We start from the raw sequence: 23,491 nt of genomic DNA on the forward strand, positions 1-23,491 counted from the left end.
AGCCAATGACTCCTATGAACCGGTTCTTTTAAATTAACCAGTGTAGTCCGATTCATAAGCCAATGACTCCTATGAACCGGTTCTTTTAAATAACTAGTGTAGTCCGATTCATAGGCCAATGACTCCTATGAACCGGTTCTTTTAAATTAATCCGTATAGTCCGATTCATAAGCCAATGACTCCTATGAACCGGTTCTTTTAAAATTTAAAAGAACCGGTTCATGCGAGTCATTGGCTCATGAATCGGACTACACTGGTTCATTTAAAATTTAAATGAACCAGTGTAGTCCGATTCATGAGCCAATGACTCGCATGAACCGGTTCTTTTAAACTAACCAGTGTAGTCCGATTCATGAGCCAATGACTCCTATGAACCAGTTCTTTTAAATGAACCAGTGTAGTCCGATTCATGAGCCAATGACTCGCATGAACCGGTTCTTTTAAACTAACCAGTGTAGTCCGATTCATGAGCTGATGACTCCCATGAACCGGTTCTTTAAATGAACCAGTGTAGTCCGATTCATGAGCCGGTGACTCCCATGAACCGGTTCTTTTAAATGAATCAGTGTAGTCCGATTCATGAGCCAATGACTCCCATGAACCGGTTCTTTTAAATTAACCAGTCAAAAAGATTTTACTTATGTAAATACATATACACATTCAGAACAAAGTAATTGCAGGTAAATGTAATGAATGATAAAAAATTGGCCTGAGTATTTTTTTTTATATATAATTAGGATAATTATGGGGTGTGGGTACTCACCAATACTGAAAGAATCATCAATTGAATTGCTAAGAAATTGTAAACGCTAAGTGGAGTCAGAATTATTGTATATGATCCTCATCTCTGTTCCAATCAAATGTACAGCAGCTTAACACAAAATAAGTTTAAATGTTCAGGAGCCTTTGTTGGACAGGGAAAGAACAAAACAACAGATACACCAACTTTGAAAGGTTGGCTGGAAGATCAAATGTTTATTTATGAACTACCTGCATACAAAACATATTGCACATCAAACAACCAGAATGATCTTTAAAAAAAAACCATAAAGACTAACGAACGTAGTTTACAGAACAGAACATCTGGAAATTGATCTTTCAGTAGTCCAAATTTGCAATCTGCGAGCTAAGAAGTTCTGACAGCTTAGTGTTAAAAACAACTGCCTAGTTAATTTTAAATACTGTACATTTTAAAATAAATAAACCCAAAAAAAGGCTCCTTTAGCAAAACAGTCTCGGTTGCCACCATTACAACCCAACAGGCAAAAGATGAAACCCAAATTCAATCGTTCAGGAAGTGTTTTACATACAGCATTTAAAATGGACAGAGTTAGCAGACCAGTTTCCAGACTAACATTATTCTAAAGGTCAAGAAATGACTATTCAGTGCAAAACATCCTTTTCCCCCCATAACCCCTCGCAAAGAAGTGGTTGCATATTAAAACGTAACAAAAAGCAGCTAAGGATGTCTGGGAGTCTTTCAGACAAGTTGTTTGTTTGTTTTCTGTTCGTTTTCTCTATAGCCAGCCAACATAATGTTGAAACTACGCTCTGAAGGCACAACATCTGATCAGGAACATAAGTGTGACTTAGGTTGTTTTTGTGTGTGTGTATTTTTTTTTTGTCATCTCATAATTTTTTTTTTTTCCCATTGTAATTATCTGTTCCATTGCGAAGGAACTGAAAAGTGCAATCGAGAATGTGGAAGTCCGTACGTCTATCTTTGGCAAGCTTGTACAAGCACTATTGTAAAACTGTAAAGGTGATGAGTCGCAGTGATTAGGAGAGGCCGTTGACGACGGCCTGGCTCTGATGATCGTCTGCTTTGGTGGGGCCGTTGCTCACCGCTTCCGCTTCAGCGGGGCTGTGCTCCGATATCAGCTCCACTTGAGCCTGAGGAGCACAGACACAGATTAAACACACACACACACACACACCACGACCCTCACAGTTGTTTGAGGCGATTAAGGAACAAGCGTGCTCTTCGCTGTCGGGCAAAAATGACAGAATTTTGATGAAATGAGTTTTATTTTTTAGTTTGATAATGTTTTTTTATTTAATATTTTGTATTTCTAGGGGATTTTCTTTATACTAAATTCTATTTACGCTGTATTTATAATCCATTTATTCACTTTTTGAGCATAGACCTGATCGTAAATCTTGAAAGCTTTAGAGCACAGACTTCAGTTTGATCTCGTTTCAAAGACGACACTTGGCAGATTATTGCTAGGGATGGTTATGACAATTTGTATTTTTAGCTTTAGTTAACTGTAATAACCCTGAACACATGATAATGGACTACATGAAATTGCTATGGACAAAAATTAAAAAAAAAAGATGAATAGTAAAATAGTAGTTAAATTGTAACTGTGTCATAATCTATCGCTTAAAATCCCTTAAAATAAGCAGAAAGAATTAAATATCCAATATCATCCAATATTAAATTATATTAAGATTATAAACATTGTTAATCATATTCATTCATATGCAACTAAATAGCATTACTTATTAGATATAAAAATTGTCCATCCCTGTTCATCAATTGAATCACAGAAGAAATCTAGTCACCATGTCCTTTTTGTTCTTCCTCAGGTCTCTGGGGTTTCTCTGTCTGCTTTGAGAGTCAGCTCGTGATATGTAGTCAGCCACAGTAACTGCAAGAGATACGCCAATCATTTAATTCGCATAAGATCGTTATGATTTGACAGCTTTGTGTGAGGAACAGGCCAAACGTGTAGTGCTGGAAATGTTCCTCTGCCGGAGCTCTCAAATCTCATCCGCCCTTCCAACTGGATGCGAGTTTCAAGAAACCCTAAACTTCGCTGTTAAACCTGATCCGATACGTGATGTGGCAAGTAGAGATTGGAGAGCTGTGGTGGAGAGGAAGATTCACTTTTGGACTGAATCTTCTCGGTTGAGAAGGTAAAAGACAAACCTACATGCATTTACATCAACCATGCATATTAGTATGGAGGACCAACTCTACCATATTTAAAAATAAATACAGAAATAAATAAATGCTCAATAAATAAATAAGCATACAATTAATTGCCCCAAAAAATACAATAAACAAATAAATGTAGGTAGAAATTAAATTATACAGTGAGACATAAATGTATATATCTCTTTTAATTAGCTTCTTTATTTATTCACCTTTGTAATAATTACCTTATTTATTTATTGTCCCTTATAATCTTCAACTTTATTTATTAATTACTTATTTTTTGAAGCATTTATTTATGTGCATGTTATAATATTTTTGTCTGTTTTATTCTTCCTTTGTATTTTTTTACCCTATTTATTTCTTCAATGCTATTTATTTCTGCCTGTCGTTTCTACATTTCTGTATGCATTTCTGCCTCATTATGCAAATGAGGCGGGGCTGTGTCTTAAGGGGTCAACGCCCCTCCTCTCCGCTTCCGGCACATGGGACCTTATTTCGGAAAAAATATGTATGGTAGTCAATGGCGAGAGACAACTTATTTTTTTATTCCGTCTGAACTGTGCCCTGAATTACACATATGATGTTTGTCAATTTAAAAGATAATTATGAAAGTCAAGAAAGATGCAGTTTGTCATAAAACAGAAGAGTGACATTTAGTTCTATGTGAAAATCGCTCGATGAACTACATCTCCCGGGAAGCGAAACAACGAGCGAGATCCGCTGCTCGTGTGTGTGCAGTCTGGTACAAAACACTCACGCGTGACGGCGTAACGTTACGATTATAACGTAAGACTATAGAACAAATGACAGACGTTAGCTTCAGTAAAGTAAGCTTCATTCATTAAGAGAAAATGTGCGCCTTTTGGGTTTGTAGTGTTTTTAATTACGTATTTTCAGTCTTATACCTCAACAGTCTTACATCAAACTGCGACTTTCTTGACTTTAAAATGTATATTTTAAATTGACAATCAGGGATGAGTTCCCTAATGAATATTAATGAGTCTTCCCCTACCACCCTGCAAAAAAAAAAAAAAAAAAATCGCGCCCGGTGGCATGTAGATTCGACCGATGCAGTAAAGTAAAATGCTACCCAACCAATGGGCAGAAGTTGACCCCTTAAGACACAGCCCATCCTCATTCGCATAATGAGGCAGAAATGCATACAGAAATGTAAAAACGACGGGCAGAAATAAATAGCATTGAAGAAATAAATAGGGTAAAAAAATACAAAGGAAGAATAAAACAGACACAAATATTATAACATGCACATAAATAAATACTTAAAAAAATAAGTAATTAATAAATAAAGTTGAAGATTATGACGGACAATAAATAAATAAGGTAATTATTACAAAGGTGAATAAATAAAGAAGCTAATTAAAAGAGATATATACATTTATGTCTCACTGTATAATTTAATTTCTACCTACATTTATTTGTTTATTGTATTTTTTGGGGCAATTAATTGTATGTTTATTTATTTATTGAGCATTTATTTATTTCTGTATTTATTTTTAAATATGGTAGAGTTGGTCCTCCATATATTAGGCCTAATACCTACAGCTTTATAAACCAATGTTATTTGCAATCGTGTAACCAACCGATTTAAAAGTTCTAGATAAAGATCATTTATTTCACGCAAACGTCTGAAAATAACTTCATTCAAGAAAAACCTGTAGTTGTGATCTGGCATGTTGGATCATGTGAGTTTTAGTTGAGTTTAAAGGCCTTGCGTTCAATGCCATGCAGTTTGTGTTAGCATTGGCTTGAACTGGAATGCAGTGTTAACTCACACCGTTACCTGGCTGAACGCAGTGTTAACTCACACCGTTACCTGACTGAACGCAGTGTTAACACACACCGTTACCTGACTGAACGCAGTGTTAACTCACACCGTTACCCGGCTGAACGCAGTGTTAACTCACACCGTTACCTGACTGAACGCAGTGTTAACTCACACCGTTACCCGACTGAACGCAGTGTTAACTCACACCGTTACCTGACTGAACGCAGTGTTAACTCACACCGTTACCTGACTGAACGCAGTGTTAACTCACACCGTTACCCGGCTGAACGCAGTGTTAACTCACACCGTTACCTGACTGAACGCAGTGTTAACTCACACCGTTACCTGACTGAACGCAGTGTTAACTCGCACCGTTACCTGACTGAACGCAGTGTTAACTCACACCGTTACCTGGCTGAACGCAGTGTTAACTCACACCGTTACCTGGCTGAACGCAGTGTTAACTCACACCGTTACCTGTCTGAACGCAGTGTTAACACACACCGTTACCTGACTGAACGCAGTGTTAACTCACACCGTTACCTGTCTGAACGCAGTGTTAACACACACCGTTACCTGACTGAACGCAGTGTTAACTCACACTCACACCGTTACCTGTCTGAACGCAGTGTTAACACACACCGTTACCTGACTGAACGCAGTGTTAACTCACACCGTTACCTGACTGAACGCAGTGTTAACTCACACCGTTACCTGGCTGAACGCAGTGTTAACTCACACCGTTACCTGACTGAACGCAGTGTTAACACACACCGTTACCTGACTGAACGCAGTGTTAACTCACACCGTTACCTGACTGAACGCAGTGTTAACTCACACCGTTACCTGTCTGAACGCAGTGTTAACACACACCGTTACCCGACTGAACGCAGTGTTAACTCACACCGTTACCTGACTGAACGCAGTGTTAACACACACCGTTACCTGACTGAACGCAGTGTTAACTCACACCGTTACCTGACTGAACGCAGTGTTAACTCACACCGTTACCTGACTGAACGCAGTGTTAACTCACACCGTTACCTGACTGAACGCAGTGTTAACTCACACCGTTACCTGGCTGAACGCAGTGTTAACTCACACCGTTACCCGGCTGAACGCAGTGTTAACTCACACCGTTACCTGTCTGAACGCAGTGTTAACACACACCGTTACCTGACTGAACGCAGTGTTAACTCACACCGTTACCTGACTGAACGCAGTGTTAACTCACACCGTTACCTGACTGAACGCAGTGTTAACTCACACCGTTACCTGACTGAACGCAGTGTTAACTCACACCGTTACCTGACTGAACGCAGTGTTAACTCACACCGTTACCTGGCTGAACGCAGTGTTAACTCACACCGTTACCCGGCTGAACGCAGTGGTAACTCACACCGTTACCTGACTGAACGCAGTGTTAACTCACACCGTTACCTGGCTGAACGCAGTGTTAACTCACACCGTTACCTGGCTGAACGCAGTGTTAACTCACACCGTTACCTGACTGAACGCAGTGTTAACGCACACCGTTACCCGGCTGAACGCAGTGGTAACTCACACCGTTACCTGACTGAACGCAGTGTTAACTCACACCGTTACCTGACTGAACGCAGTGGTAACTCACACCGTTACCTGGCTGAACGCAGTGGTAACTCACACCGTTACCTGGCTGAACGCAGTGTTAACTCACACCGTTACCTGGCTGAACGCAGTGGTAACTCACACCGTTACCTGACTGAACGCAGTGGTAACTCACACCGTTACCTGGCTGAACGCAGTGTTAACTCACACCGTTACCTGGCTGAACGCAGTGTTAACACACACCGTTACCTGACTGAACGCAGTGTTAACTCACACCGTTACCTGGCTGAACGCAGTGTTAACTCACACCGTTACCTGACTGAACGCAGTGGTAACTCACACCGTTACCTGACTGAACGCAGTGTTAACTCACACCGTTACCTGACTGAACGCAGTGGTAACTCACACCGTTACCCGGCTGAACGCAGTGTTAACACACACCGTTACCTGACTGAACGCAGTGTTAACTCACACCGTTACCTGTCTGAACGCAGTGTTAACTCACACCGTTACCTGACTGAACGCAGTGTTAACTCACACCGTTACCTGACTGAACGCAGTGTTAACTCACACCGTTACCTGACTGAACGCAGTGTTAACTCACACCGTTACCTGACTGAACGCAGTGTTAACTCACACCGTTACCTGTCTGAACGCAGTGTTAACTCACACCGTTACCTGACTGAACGCAGTGTTAACTCACACCGTTACCTGACTGAACGCAGTGTTAACTCACACCGTTACCTGACTGAACGCAGTGTTAACTCACACCGTTACCTGTCTGAACGCAGTGTTAACTCACACCGTTACCTGTCTGAACGCAGTGTTAACTCACACCGTTACCTGACTGAACGCAGTGGTAACTCACACCGTTACCCGGCTGAACGCAGTGGTAACTCACACCGTTACCTGACTGAACGCAGTGTTAACTCACACCGTTACCTGACTGAACGCAGTGTTAACTCACACCGTTACCTGACTGAACGCAGTGTTAACTCACACCGTTACCTGACTGAACGCAGTGTTAACTCACACCGTTACCTGACTGAACGCAGTGTTAACTCACACCGTTACCTGACTGAACGCAGTGTTAACTCACACCGTTACCTGACTGAACGCAGTGTTAACGCACACCGTTACCTGACTGAACGCAGTGTTAACTCACACCGTTACCTGACTGAACGCAGTGTTAACTCACACCGTTACCTGACTGAACGCAGTGGTAACTCACACCGTTACCTGACTGAACGCAGTGTTAACTCACACCGTTACCTGACTGAACGCAGTGTTAACTCACACCGTTACCTGACTGAACGCAGTGTTAACTCACACCGTTACCTGACTGAACGCAGTGGTAACTCACACCGTTACCTGACTGAACGCAGTGTTAACTCACACCGTTACCTGACTGAACGCAGTGTTAACTCACACCGTTACCTGACTGAACGCAGTGGTAACTCACACCGTTACCTGGCTGAACGCAGTGTTAACTCACACTGTTACCTGGCTGAACGCAGTGTTAACTCACACTGTTACCTGACTGAACGCAGTGGTAACTCACACCGTTACCTGGCTGAACGCAGTGTTAACTCACACCGTTACCTGACTGAACGCAGTGGTAACTCACACCGTTACCTGACTGAACGCAGTGTTAACTCACACCGTTACCTGACTGAACGCAGTGTTAACTCACACCGTTACCTGGCTGAACGCAGTGTTAACTCACACCGTTACCTGACTGAACGCAGTGGTAACTCACACCGTTACCTGGCTGAACGCAGTGTTAACTCACACCGTTACCCGGCTGAACGCAGTGTTAACTCACACCGTTACCTGGCTGCCTCTCCTCAGGAGGGCGGAGGCGACGGCGACGGCTACGGTTGCGCCGCTCTTGTTTAGCTTCAGCTTCATCTACAAAACATCGGTGCACAAACCTGACCTTAAACACTGACCGCCGTTTTGGAGAAAGCCATTTGAGCAGGTTGCAGTTTGTGGAATCTGTCTCAGTGTTATTAATTCCATAAAAACCTTTTAATTGGCAACCAATTATTTTTTGCAAAAAAAAATTGTGCATTAATTGGTCACACTTTAGATTAGCCGGTCCATTTCTCACCATTAACTAAATATTAACTATGACTTTTGCCTCAAACTCCTAATTATATATGCTTATTAATAGTAAGATAGTTGTTAAGTTTAGGTATTGGGTGGAATAAGGGATGTAGAATATGATCATGCCGAATATCCTTCGGGTGAGACGTTAAACCGAGGTCCGGACTCTCTGTGGTCATTAAAAAATCCCTGGATGTCCTTAGGAAAAGAGTAGGGGTATAACCCCGACATCCTGGCCAAATCTGCCCCTTGGCCTCTGTCCATCATGGCCTCCTAATCATCCCCATATACTGATTTGCTTCATCACTGTCTCTTTTCCACCAGTACGCTGGTGTGTGTGTGTGTGTGTGTGTGTGTGTGTGTGTGTGTGTGTGTGTGTGGCTGCCATGGCATCATCCAGGTGATGCTGCAAATTGGTGGTGGTGGAGGAGATTCCCTAGCCTGGTTAAAACCAGACCATTCTCAGTTGTAACTGAGTTATGGTCTGGCAAAGCGTCATAGACAAATCATTTCCAGAGGGGCGTCACCAACGGACGTCGCGGATAGACCTAAACCCAATCAGAGCGATGAAGGAGATGACGTATGCAGAGCGGCGGAGAAACATCTCCGAGTGTTGTTCTTTGCTCGTTTTTTAACAAAAAGGAAACGTTCAAATGGCTTAAAACAGACGCGATAGCTGATTGGAACGAGTGATGTCCGACGGCGGCATCCATCTTTGTAATGTAGGCTACAAAATCTGCTTCAAAATCCCAGCGCTGTCGTCATCGTGTAAAGCCCGCCCCAACGCTTCTGATTGGTGCCGCGATTTAGACGGATAGGAAATGGACTTGAATGAGCTCTTTGCCAGACTAACTTTCAGAGCAAATCTAAATTTGCCGGAAGTTTTCTGGGTTTTCCCAGGCTAGATATTCCCCCTTCTATGTAAAGCGCTTTGAGTGCCCAGAAAAGCGCTATATAAATGTAACAAATTATTATTATAAGACATTAATATGTGCTTTATAAGTACTAATAAACAGCCAATATCCTAGTAATATGCATGATAATAAGTTAATAGTGAGAACTGGACCCTGAAATAAAGTGTTACATTAATTGTATAATATATAATCTGTCATAATAACAGTATAATACATAAAAAATCTGTCAAATACTTGTTTAAAAAAAAAAAGAAAGTACTGAAACACCTGAATAGGCTTTATTTACAAATAATAACCAAAAAATAACTTAATCTGTCTTTTGGCCTTGATAACAGTTTGCATTCTTGCTAGCATTGTTTTTATGTACAGTCATTTTCCACAGTCTCTGTTGTTATTGACTTCCAAATAGTTGTTACTACAATACTAGTTGTTCCCAAAGACTTGCTTTTGATGAAACTTTTGTGCGTTCTATCTTTGAATCCACTAAATCCCAAATTTGTTCAATAGGATTCAAGTCCAGACTTTGACTTGGCCAACTGAGAGTAAAGAGCTTAGATATATATACACTGGTGGATTGACCATTACAGAAGTATAAAAACATACTGTTAGTTTAAGGCAGCTGAGGCACAAACCTTACATTGGCTGGTGGTCTAATCAATTTGTTAAGCACTGTATATATATTTATTGTTGAATTTTACATTTAGGTATCAAATATTTAATCAAAATTAAATTAAATCCTAAATATAATGCAAGTGATGATATATACAGTACTGTTTAAATATTTTGGGTCTCTTCTGCTCACCAAGGCTAAATTTATTTGATAAAAAAAATTGTTAAAAACATTAATATTGTGAACTATTATTACAATTTAAAATAACTGTTTTCTATGTGAACATATTGTAAAATATAATTTATTCCTGTGATCAAAGCTGGATTTTCAGCATCATTACTCCAGTCTTCAGTGTCACATGATCCTTCAGAAATCACTCTAATATGAGGATTTACTGCTCAAGAAACAGCAGCTGTAATCAATCAATAAAATGAAATTAACAGATGAAAGTATTGTAAAAAGACTGATGCAGTGAATCCTTACCCAGGCCGTTCTCGCTGAGCGAGGTGTTGTCGGACTCGCTCATGCCGTCCATGACGGTGGTGTCCTCATCCGTGCGGCGGCGGCGGGAGCGTCTGCGGCGGTTCACGCTCACCTGGGAGTCGCTGGCATCTGTGTCGGCCGTCTGATCCGTCTCAGTGTTGTCCAGCAGACTGTATGGGTTTCCATCGGGATCGTTCAGGACTGGCATGAAAACACCAATACAAATATTTAATACTAATATAATCAAGTTATATGCATTCTTTTGATTACCACTATTCTTGATAATAAGTTCTTAATAAATCATAAAACAGAGAATCCAGAGAAATGTAAAACAGACAACAGAGAATTTCTGTTAGAAAAAAAAAAACATTTCATTGGTCACTATTATTGCTAAAACTTCAGTAAATTATTTTTATAAAATTAAATGATAAGATATGCTTTTTAATACTTAACATTTTAATAAACCGTTCAAATAAAATCCCCAAAAAATAAAAACACAAAATTTGGGAAAAAAAGAAAAATGGATTTCATAAGGCCCTAAAAGCATCTAAGGCTATTTTCATGGCAACATTTAAATTACAAAAATACAAATATCATATCAATACAATAAAACCGAGCAAATAAACACAACAAGTCATATTATACACTTTTTTTGAAATGTGTGTTCTGGTGAATAAGAAGCGCTCAGCTTTAGTGTGTGTGTGGGGTGGAGTGTACCAGAGCTGATGGAGTTGGACGCCCCCCGCCCCGATGCGCGGCCTCTGCCTGCAGGTCCTCCTCGTGCTCTGCCCCGGCCCTCTCCCGGCCTCCTCCTGCTGTCTCTTTGCTGTCTGGGGTTGCGCTCGGGCTCCTCTCCCGCCAGGGACCAGTCGCTCAGCTCCTCCTTACGCTCAGAGTCCGTCTCAGAGGCGTACGAGTGCTCAGAGTTAGTGCCTGAAAGTGGTGAAAACGTGAAAGTGTTAGCCGCCGTCGACAACGCGCTGGATCCTTCTCTGCAAACCCAAAGTAACGTTTACTCTTTGAATTCTTGCACCGGGGAACAACACAAGTCGACACTAGGCTTGCTACGATAGTCGGTGCTACCGGTGTTCAGAAGCAACAGCAGTTACATCATTTTTTTTTATTTTTTATAAAATCATTTAGTTCAGTTAGAGAACAGACACCACAATTATAAATCTGAACGTTTCTGCTTAATAATTCGTGAGCTGAACGAGAGTCGCCGCACAGATCAGCAGCAGGAGTCAGATTTCACTCATCACGAGTGAGGAGCTGACGATGATAGCGGAGTATTTGGTGTCAAAGTGAAATGTAAAAAAGCCTATGTAAGAGTTTGTTGTGCTTTTCATTAATAACAATAGGCTAATGAGCTCAGCATTCAAGCAATCCGCCCCCAAATTGGCGCTAATTTAAAAGCGAAACTAAAATGTGCACTCACTTGTCCAGCAGAACAGCGGCGGGGGGGGGGGGGGGGGGGGGGGGGTTTTGAATCGCTAGTTTGAAGGCAAAAGTAAAATGCGCACGTACGCACGGGCATTCATAATGGTGCGGAGCAAAGCTCTGCGGTATAATTTTTTTTTTTTTACCGCTAAGCCTATAAAAAGCTGTTTTGGCAGTTTGCATTTTACTTTCACTTTTAAATTAACGTCAATTCATCTTTCGCAGGGAGTTTGATTGACAGGCGATCTGACCAATCATAATCCGCCATTTTTGTCCGACAAAGTAGTCAGGAGAGTTAGACTCCAGAGTTTCCTACTACCAGCGTGAATGCCCAGAAAAACACGAAACACATTTAAAACAGGAAAGAGCTTTGCTATTGACTGTACAAACAGATTTGACAAGAAATATGAGGTATATTTTTAAAGACTCTCGAAAGCTACTAGCCTGGGAAAACCCAGAAAACTTCCGGCAAATTTAGATTTGCTCTGAAAGTTAGTCTGGCAAAGAGCTCATTCAAGCCCATTTCCAATCCGCCGAAATCGCGGCACCAATCAGAAGCGTTGGGGCGGGCTTTACACGATGACGACAGCGCTGGGCTTTTGAAGCAGATTTTGTAGCCTACATTACAAAGATGGATGCCGCCGTCGGACATCACTCGTTCCAATCAGCTATCGCGTCTGTTTTAAGCCATTTGAACGTTTCCTTTTAGTTAAAAACCGAGCAAAGAACAACACTCGGAGATGTGTCTCCGCCGCTCTGCATACGTCATCTTCATCGCTCTGATTGGGTTTAGGTCTATCCACGACGTCCGTTGGTGACGCCCCTCTGGAAATGATTTGTCTATGACGCTTTGCCAGACCATAACTCAGTTACAACTGAGAATGGTCTGGTTTTAACCAGGCTAGAAAGCTACAGAACAGAGAAGCAAATGAATCGCTGCAATGCACAGAAACAACTGGATCCAGCCAGTGAAAAGTGCAGTTATCATTTTGTGTCAATATGCTGCATTTGGGGTAAAATCATATCCTATATATTGTATTGTTATATATTGTACTGACAACTCATCAATTAAATATTTACCATTGTATATTCTGCATAATTGGATGCTTTTAAATAAACACTGACAAAAAACTATACAAGTTTTAGGGCTGAATGATAGGATGATATATATAACATTGATATAAGTGATCACTAGGGCTGTCAACGAATATTCTAAATTCGAATATATATTAGAATAGTTTTAAAAATCTGATTTTCGAAGGTGAAAATTAATATTCGAATGTGGAAAAACACACGCGCCGTAGCAGAGGCGCGGCTGTCTGCTGCGAGTGGGCGCGCTGCCTGAGGGAACATCACTAAAGTGTAGGCATACTTGTGTAAAGTGTAGGCATACTTGTGTAAAGTGTAGGCATACTTGTGTAAAGTGTAGGCATACTTGTGTAAAGTGTAGGCATACTTGTGTAAAGTGTAGGCATACTTGTGTAAAGTGTAGGCATACTTGTGTAAAGTGTAGGCATACTTGTGTAAAGTGTAGGCATACTTGTGTAAAGTGTAGGCATACTTGTGTAAAGTGTAGGCATACTTGTGTAAAGTGTAGGCATACTTGTGTAAAGTGTAGGCATACTTGTGTAAAGTGTAGGCATACTTGTGTAAAGTGTAGGCATACTTGTGTAAAGTGTAGGCATACTTGTGTAAAGTGTAGGCATGGCCATTAGTTGATTTACTTGTTTTTGTGTAGGTAATACGTTGTCAAATATGTTTAAACTTAAATAAACTACCTATACAAGTAGTTACGTCTCTTTGTATTAATTTGTCCTGTTATTGACGTAATGCGCGTGCGTCATTGACAAAATGCGCAACCAGATATTCGAATATGTGGTTTTTTTAGAGGCAATATTTGAACGTCATTTTTGAGCAATTTTGACAGCCCAAGTGATCACATGGATTTAAACCTATATTGTATTTATATAAAGCGTTAGCGTTCACATGCAAATTTGCTGTATGTATTTCCCCGGCGTGGAAATCAGGCTCATATAAATGTCAGGAAACATGTTCCTGCTGCATGTCAACATCCACGGATCACTGGATCTTTGGTAAGTTGTGAGGAACTCTATATCAAGTCCAACCTTTAGTTTAAACTGGTAATGGTTCGTTTTACTCGCGTTTTCACAGTTTCCCCTGTTTAATCGCATCATGCAGCCGCTCTTCTGCCACTCGGTCCGGCTGAGCGAGTGTGTTTCGGCGGGAAAGTGACGTCAATGCATTCCCTCTATTGAAGTTTCCCTACCTATTTGGCAAAAGGGAAGACAACAGGCTTTTTTGATGTCATGTAGCTGTGATTTCCACCTTTCTACTGCATAGGCAGCCACATTTTATTGAAAGCCCATTTTGCCAGAGGTATAAAAGTAGCCTTTTTCGAGTAGCCTCGAATTTGGGGTGAAACATGACCTGTTTTTAAAAGCTTTTAAGACCGAAGCCCTACCGTAGCCAGACGTGTATCCGGGCCCCCGGCGTCCGCGGCCCCTGCCGGAGTAGGAGCGATTGACGTGCAGGGTGGTGTTAGTTGTGCTCTCTTCAGTGGCGTAGCCCTTGTCCTTGTCGCCGGGCCGGTTTGGGCCAGGCCTGTGACCCATCCCAATCTGACGCAGCTGCTCGTCGATCTGCAGCCGCTCCAGTCGCAGCTGCTCCACCTCCTGCACAACACAAACCAGCGCTTGAGCTCCTCAAACACCAGAGGCCTTTCGTCAGCACGCCCGCTGTGTGCGCTCTCATACTCACGTTCAGGTAAGCAATGTGGTATTCCAGTAGAACCTGCACATTGCTGATGCTCTCCTTCGTTCCAACAAATGTAAATGGCACCATTCCCTATTTAATAAAATGATAAAAAATGCATTATAGTACATGTATTCTTTCATCTGGCTTGCTTTTTTGTGCTACTCTAGGGTGTCTTACTTCCTGTCGGGGGAGTTTGTTGTCATTGTCGCCCTCGATGCGCACTCTCACCACACCGGATTTATCGACAATCTCCTGGATGACCTTGCCATTTTTTCCAATAACCTTCCCTACAAAGGGAAAACGCGTATGAAGAAGATGCCAACACAATTTTGATGGTTAAATTCAATATGACATTAAATATTTACTTTCCTACAACTGAGTGACTTCTCTCAAAAAACATGCAAGTTTTCTTGTCAAACTGTTGCATTTCACAAGAAACTTTGCGTTTGCTCGCAAAAGCACTGAAACATAGTTTTTCCTCGCACCTCATAATATTTCCATCACAAGTTTTGTGAGCGAACGCAAAGTTTCTCGGGGGAACCCAAAAATATTGAAATATAATTGTTCCTCCAATCTCATTTTTTTTTTTTTCAATGTCCATTAAGGGGCTCTGTAAAAAGTTCCTGTTGCACACTCAGTTATTACTGTTAACTAAGACAAAACTATTTTAAAAATTGTTTGCGGTAATTGAAATACAGTTATATACATATATAAATAAAGGTTTCTAAAAGAAAAACATGCATACCAACAAGATTGCGAGGAATCTGCACTGAATCTTCCAGAAACTCTAGATAATTTCTTGCTTTCTGAACCGCCTCTGTACTCTGTAAAGAAAGAATTTTAAAAATGCATTGCATCCATTGCAAGGACTCTGTTTGATGACACGCCCCGTCCCGTGGCCAGAAAGCGGACGCACCTCTCCGTAGACCCTGAAGGTCCGAGTCTCCTCGTCCAGCTCGATGGCGGTCACCCCCGGCACCTTCCTGGCCTGCTGAATGTTGCTGCCGTGGCTGCCGATGGCGAGGCCTATGAGGTCTTCTCTCACGGTGAACTCCTCTTGAAACGCTGAGGCCAGCTGCTTTGTACTCTACATGTACAGACACATGCACATGTTCACTGGGGCATTACACATTGTAAATCGATGTTCCTTTTAGAGTTACACACTGCAGGGTTATTATCGGTCAGTAAAACAAACCATAAAAAAAACTATTTTTGTTACTTGAAATACAGTAAAATAAGCATTTCTCATTTTCGTTTAGTTTAACTTTCATTTAGTACTAACATTAACTTTTTGAGTTGAGAGTTGCAGGGTTATTATCGTTAACTAAAACCATTAAAAACTATTTTCATCACTTAAAATATGAAAAAAAAAAAAAAGAACTTACTTCACTTCAGCTGCCTAATCAACATTTCTCATTTTTATTTGTTTTAACTTTACGTTAAACGTTCGTTTAAAACTAACTTTTTGAGTTGCACACTGCAGGGTTATTATCGTTCACTAAAACAACTATTTTGGTTACTTAAACTATAAACTTTTTTTTAACCGATGTCAAAGCAACATTTCTCGTTTAGTTTAACTTTTGTTTGGTACTAACATAACATTTGAGTTGCATACAGCAGGGTTACTATTGTAAACTAAAACCACGTTTAACTCTCGTTTAGTACTAACATAACTTTTTGAGTGTTGTATATTGTATAATAACATCAGGGTTATTATCATTAACTAAAACAAAAACAAACTATAAATTATTCTTGTTACTTGAAATGAACTAAAATTTATATAAAAAAAAATATTGAAAAAATTATAAATCTATACAAGACAAAATAATTAAAATGAAAAAAAAAAACATACAAAGAGAAAACTGAAGAAAAAAAATCTAATATAAAATATTAACAAAAACTATAGTAGTATGTCATGTTAATGACACTGAAATAATACCGGCACACTGTTTATTCATATATTTACATTTCGCACAGGGTTAAGTGTGGTGTGAAATAATAATCAAGGAGAATATACTGTGGCAGTTGACACGAGAGCTGATGTACCTCAAGGTGTTTGGTGGCCTCCTCGTTCCTGGACATGAGCATGAGTTTAGTGCGGATGCTCCGTAGATGCATGTCACTCAGCAGGGAGACGCGCTTGACGGTGGCCTCGCTCATGGACTAGAGGTGTGCAGAGAACCTGGATTAAGCTTTCGCCATAGACAAACCCACTTACAGAAGTGCTATGGTCAACTGGGACTCACCAGCACGATCAGTTCGCTGTGCTCCGGGCTGTAAACAATCCGGATGGCTCCGACCGCCTTTTTGAAGTCCTTGTGGGCTTGTTCACTCTCACATCTAACATGACCAATGAAGAAATCAGTTCATGGTTTTAACCAATATTGTCGCATCAGCACAGATGAACTATAATATATGTGCAGGTCACATTTTGCCCCAAAATCAAAGGATAAAATTAATTCTGCTTAAAGAAACAGAAGACTTCACACTATTTTGCATTGCAATATAATTATATTAAGCACATTTCACACCCAAATTGTCATTAATCTATTTTTTTATTTTTTTTATTCATTACTTTAATGCATCAAAATGATTTGCTTTTGAGCTTGAATATTTTTTGCAATTCTCATTCTCGATGGAGATCCTATGGAAGCTTGTTTCCGTCACGGAATAAAAAATAAAAACGTAATTGCGACTTTTATCTCGCCATTCTTTTCCGCCATTCAATTGTGAGGTGACCTTTTTTCTTAGAATTGCTAGTTTACAGGTGAAACTCGAAAAATGTGAATATCGTGCAAAAGTTCATTTATTTCAGTAATTCAACTTAAAAGGTGAAACTAAGTATTTTGATGATTATGGCTTACAGCTATGAAAACATTTTCACAATTTTCTAATTTTGAATTTGGGGTTTTCATAAGCTGTAAGCCATAATCATCAAAATTATAACAAATAAAGGCTTGAAATATCTCACTTTGTATGTAATGAGTCTATATAATATATTAGTTTCACCTTTTAGGTTGAATTACTGAAATAAATGAACTTTTGCACGATATTCAAATTTTTCGAGTTTCACCTGTATATTAATTATATAAAAAAAACGTAGTTAAGAGATATGAAATTGCAATTGCGAGAAAAAACATTAGTTATGAGACATAGCCTAAACTTACAAGTCAGATAAGAGACATACTCACAATTTTGAGAAAAAAAGATCACTTACTAGATCACTTATGCAATTTCAAGAAAAACGTCATTTACGAGATATAAACTCACAATTCGCCTTTGGCTAAGCCCCGCCCCCCTTAGTTACTGTTGCCACGTCCGACAAACAAACTTCATCTGGGCTCTGGTATCAACATGGCTTATGCTGTGACAGCTCTTCCTGCTGAAATTTTATCAAACTTTTATAAAGCAGCAAATAAAGTGTCCGGTAGAAGTAGGCAAAAGGGGCTGCAATATACGTCCGAAGGCTATATTCACGACATACAGGTGAAACGCAAGGAACAACAAGGCATCCAAATAGAGGCAAAAGCATACCGGTCACAGTCAAAAAATGAACCACCGCATATCCTACTAATCGAGACGGAGGCTGGGACTAACAATATCTGTTCATGCAAAGCTGGGTAGGTCTCTATTCACTTCTATAATCGTTATTACAAAGCAAACGGACTACGTTGTATTTACGGACTACGTTGTATAACGTTGTGTTTATTAGCAGCGTGTGCTAGACGACACTTGTCAGGGTTTGACTTCGGTTTGGGAAGGGAAAAAAACGGACACCCCCCTCCAACCTCTCTGGGAAACGTGTATCTGTGTTACAAATGCCCCAGGCACAACGTTTAACCATATTTTTGATAAAACTACGACGGTAATAGCCGGCCGAGACCAAAAATATGAGACGCCTGTGTTAAAGCCAATGGAGCGCTGTGAAAAAGTGTCGGACCTCTGTGGGAGCTCGTTCTCGGCTGCGCTGTGATTGGTCAATCTACATTCTAGGGTGTGGCTTAGCCAAAGGCGAATTCTAAGAAAAAAACGAGAAAGTAATTTCGAAAGACTCGTAATGTCATTTTCCAAGCCAATGTCTCTCACACATTTCTGAGAAAAAGGGCAGATTTATAAGATAAAAAGATCACAATTACCTTTTCTATTTATATATACACTGTATATGTTTTCTACTTTTTGCCTTTATTGGACAGGACTGTAAAAGAAGCAACATGAAACAATGGGAGAGGAGCGGAAAATGTTTTGCTGCCCACAAAGTTATGGCTCTGACAGTCATTTTCTTCAGAGGGAAATATGTCACGAAAACGTCCCAAAAAAAATTAAATTCTACAAAAAAAAAAAAATTTTTTTACAATTTATGATCCAATTCTTATGATTAAAAGCCTGATATTAGTTTTATAGGCAAAAAATGTAGCCTAGATATGGATTTATTTACAGTAACCCCCCCCCCCCCTTCCTCCCTTTCTGTTTAATAAACATCCCAGGATGCACCTCATAAAGTATAATTTGTGTAACATTTTTCAGTTACCACAAAATGTTGGTGTCTTAATCATCCCTGTATTGTCCACATTAGAATAATAGTGATGGCTGTGTCCAAACAGTACTCACGCTGCGCTGAGATCGTCTGGCACAGGAACAGAACACTTAAAGAATGTGTTCTCCGTCACGGCTTTATTGCGGTTGACTGGGCGGAGACGCTCGAACGTTACGATCTCGTTGTAGGTTGCGTCACACGCGGCGTACTCGATCACGTAGAACTGCAGGAAACAAAAGTGAAAGTGAACTCAGAGATCTTCAGAAGAAAGCGAAAGTTAACTGAGCGAGTCATGTATACTCACATCTCCTTTCATCATGCGCACTTTAGCCAGCCACCAGCCGCAGGGCTCCTGCTCATTCGCTCGCGAGAAAATCTGCACAGCACAAGCCGCTTGTTAAGAGTTTATGCAGCTCAAATACAGCGCAATACTAATAATACACACATTTACTCACCTCCACTTCTTCTCCTTCGATGATCTCCTTTTTGCCATCAGCAGGAGGTAACCGCACATCACTGAAGGGGACTTGTCTTTCAGGTTGCCAGCTGAGAAAATCATTTTCATATAATTATGCTCATCTCATATTTCTCTCATATTTTCATGATTGTAGGAAATATTAGCTTCTACTCACTTATTTTCAAACGAAACGGAGAGAGAGTCGTCATGAACATCTTTGACAAAGCCCTGGAATAATACGATTTATTATTTATTCAAATAAATGTAAACAAGTAAATACATTTATAAAAATAATGTATTACACACACAAAAAAAAAAAAAAATAAAGTGTGAGGGAGAATTATTTACTAATGCTACTATACAAGTTGTAAAAGTTTGTGCTGTTCAAAACAGTTAGCGTATTATCGTTAACTAAAACTAGAATTATAAAAACATTTTCTTCATTGAAATAAAGCTATTGAAATAAAATAAATATAAATATTAGACAAAAAACATTCAACAAAAAATAGAAATGTTGTCTTTGAAAATAACTTCAACTAAAACTAATCCATTAAAAATATATACTAATATAAATTAAACACAGATAGAAATTTTAAAACTGAAAAAAAGCAATATTTCTCTTAAGTTTAACAAAAAAACACAAAAAACTAAAACATATAAATTAATAAATAAATAAAACTATATTTTATACTATAACTACTGGAACTAAAACTGAATTATAACTTTGTCAAGTCAACATAATAAAACCTAAATAGAAAATTAAAAACTGAAACATTTCCTCTTTGAACATCCTGTGGCACTCAGAGTTATACTGAAAATATTAAAATACTAGCTATCGGTAATTGAAATAACGCTGAAATAAAATGAAGAAATATTAGATGACAAACTTAAATAAAAATTAAAAATGTTGTCTTGGCAACTAACAGATATAAGTTACTAAAATAAAAGGATATATTTAAAAATAATAATGAAAACATCCAAATTATTACAACAAACTCAAATTAAAACGAAAATATTAAGAAATAAAACGAATTTAAAGAAATCAATACAAACTACACTTGCCTAAAGGTTATGAGATAAAAAGAATAAGCACCACAGAATAAATGTGCCAGTAAGAAATAAACCATTTATAAAATGCAAACACTTTAAAAGACTAAACAATAAAAGAATTTCTAATTATGTACTACCACAGACATAAACATAAAGCATGACATATGAATGACACTGTTATAATGAATCTAAATAATATTACGTCAGAGAGCTTGTTTATATGAAGTGTGGTTATACGCTCACAATGCGTTTTGTTTTAATAAATAGTATTTTGATAAATAAAACATTTAAATATGTTTCAAAAAAAGGAGCATTGTTTTGGTTTAATATGTAGGCCTAGGTAGTACCAAGGTGTGATCCATCAAATATAAAGTTAAATTTATAGTATATTACTTCATTACTTAAGACCAACTAACTGGTCGGCACTGCCTCTCAATAGCAACTGGCTCCAAAATGGAAGTCGGTATCTCTTAAACCTCATCTCAAAATAGACGGGTGTTAAAATATCTGCAGTGCTGGATGACAGCTGGCGATGGAAACCCGACAGCTGAGATAAAGCAGAGCAAAATGACTGAGGGATGAGATGGACACAGAATAATAACTTACACCATGTGTTTATTAATACTTTAAGTGGAAAGTAATAACATCGTACACATACAAAGACGACTCAAACTAATAGATTTCTTTGAATTTTCTTGACACAATCAAATCATCTGGTCGAAAAACACAAGCTGCTTTTATGATTTGATCATGTCTGACCACACCTTAAATATGAATATGAGCTTCCTGGCATTTTTTTTTTAGCTTGACTAAACCTACATTTGAGAAATGTACCGGTAATCACGCGTGTTCAAATAAACAGTTGTACTTGCATTATAAATGGATCTTGAAGGTTAATAGGTTGTGTGTGCTTCAACACAATAACAGTAAAACTAACGAGCATGTCCGATAGCAGGTTTGATGAACAACAATGACCCATTACTGACTTTTATATTGGTATTTAGATAGTAGTATTTTTTATCAAAGCATTTGTTATGGTTCAATTCATATAAATCGTTAAAAGACGACATAATCGTACGCCTGACTATATAATGTTCAATAACAGTTAGCAGATAAATAAAGTGAAATCAAAAGTCAGTTATTCGAGCCTTAAAACTCAGTTTCTCCTAATGTAAACTTCTTTAGTATGTAGTTGAGGTTAAATAAAACTTAGCATTACATGGTGTAATGTTTTGATTATTTAAATATCCTCGCGCGGTTGCTAACCGGCTAACGGCTAACAGACACTGAGTACAGTATACTATTTATACGCGTTGAAAGTACATGATACAGTTCGTTTTTCACTATTTTATTGAAGGTTTTACTATCCATACTGTCTTAAGAGACAAATACGAGCGTGAAGTAGAAGATAATGAAGTAAAATACTGTATTTACCTTATAATAAGCTCCATTGGAGCCACGGACCTCCACCGTCAATTCCTCCATGTTGAGCGCGAAGAGGATGCTGGGTAAAGTTCCCGAACTCTACAGGGCTCAGCAGTGAACCCTGAGGAACTCCTTCATACTACATACAGCACTTCAACTAGAGATAAGGAAATATAATTATAAATACTTATGTATTTAAACAGTACTTAACTTTTTTTGTAATGTTTGAATACTCAAGTATAGATTGTTTTCTTTTATTTATTTATTTATTTATTTATTTATTTGAACTTTTACAACATTTTGAAAAGAAAACACACATCAAAGATCTCTTAAATTCACCATGAAATCAAAATGGACCATTCTTATTTTTGTATGGAATATTGTTGTAGGCTATTATAAATGATTTATAAATGCACTTCATTATTTATTTATTTTTTCATTTATGTGCTCTGATAATCTTTAATTAAAATAACTTTCCCTCCCTCCCTCTTGCAGCAACATCTCTTCTCTTCTAAATTGATGAGGTGTTTACTGGCGCAAGGGCGGGGCAACCCGTCACTCACTTGAGATCCACCAAAAGCAAACCATAACCAATTCCTGATGGACAAAATCCAGTCCTAGACTACATTTTTTTCATGGTTGAGGAGCCATTTCACTCGGATACATAGATGCCCTTTTAATGTTTCTGCCAGTTGTTGCGAGTCACTCTCTGTATGCCTGATGATTTTGGAGTTAATTGCTTAATATGCCATTTTAAAAAAAAAGAAAAAAAAAAAAGAAGCATTTGTTATGTTGTAACACGAGATATAATGGTAGAATTGCGTGTATTACGACCCTATAGGACCCGATCTCAGATCCACCAATCAGAGAGCTTTCCGAATCTCAAAAAAAAAATGTTAATGTTGATTGTTTGACTATTTCTTACCTCAAAGTCGTCATGAAACAGCCAATGGCTTGGATGTTGTGAAAAGGCAAAGTTATAAGAAGTTATAATCATTTAATTGAACCTATTTTTTTTTTCATATTTGTAATATTTAGCAGATAAAGTGTGTTAATATCATTTAAATAATATCATAATCAGCGAGCCGAAAAATAATTCAACCTAAAACAGCTAACATAACCTTTTTCTTGAAATTGCACTAAAACAGGGTTATGTGGTACATGCATAAACTGAAAAAATATTAATTAATTATTAACAGTAACACACTGATAGTTGCTAAGGTGTTCTCAGTGGTTTGTAGAGCATTTCTATGCCGTAGCTAGGGTGTTGTGTGTGGTTGCCAGGGTGTTTCTAAGCAGTTGCTAAAGTGTTGTCAGTGTTTTTAGTGTATTGGTTTGCGGTTACTAGGGTGTTGTGTGTGGCTGTCAGGGTGTTTCTAA

The 23,491-nt window shown here is 38.9% G+C and overlaps 1 protein-coding gene across 2 annotated transcripts; it reads right to left on the reverse strand.

The window, feature by feature from the left end:
• Window positions 1-937: 937 nt before the first annotated feature.
• Window positions 938-22,245, reverse strand: fxr1 (FMR1 autosomal homolog 1). 2 transcript variants are annotated; one of them, XM_056260502.1, is made up of 17 exons: window positions 22,121-22,245; window positions 19,812-19,864; window positions 19,635-19,725; window positions 19,484-19,555; window positions 19,254-19,402; window positions 16,892-16,985; window positions 16,692-16,808; window positions 15,562-15,732; window positions 15,391-15,469; window positions 14,823-14,932; window positions 14,649-14,735; window positions 14,353-14,563; window positions 11,151-11,366; window positions 10,434-10,634; window positions 8,151-8,228; window positions 2,569-2,654; window positions 938-1,893 (listed from the first exon to the last, which is right to left on the reverse strand). In XM_056260502.1, exons 1-17 carry the CDS (start codon window positions 22,169-22,171, stop codon window positions 1,780-1,782), a joined length of 1,980 nt encoding a protein of 659 aa, XP_056116477.1. In that variant the 5' UTR covers window positions 22,172-22,245; the 3' UTR covers window positions 938-1,779. The 2 variants fall into 2 exon arrangements, with proteins under 2 accessions (XP_056116477.1, XP_056116478.1); XM_056260503.1 differs by lacking the exon at window positions 8,151-8,228.
• Window positions 22,246-23,491: the final 1,246 nt, after the last annotated feature.

The sequence above is a fragment of the Rhinichthys klamathensis genome, unplaced genomic scaffold (assembly GCF_029890125.1).
Source record: "Rhinichthys klamathensis goyatoka isolate OS25496 unplaced genomic scaffold, OSU_Roscu_1.1 h1tg000009l_1, whole genome shotgun sequence".
Classification (NCBI taxonomy): domain Eukaryota; kingdom Metazoa; phylum Chordata; class Actinopteri; order Cypriniformes; family Leuciscidae; genus Rhinichthys; species Rhinichthys klamathensis.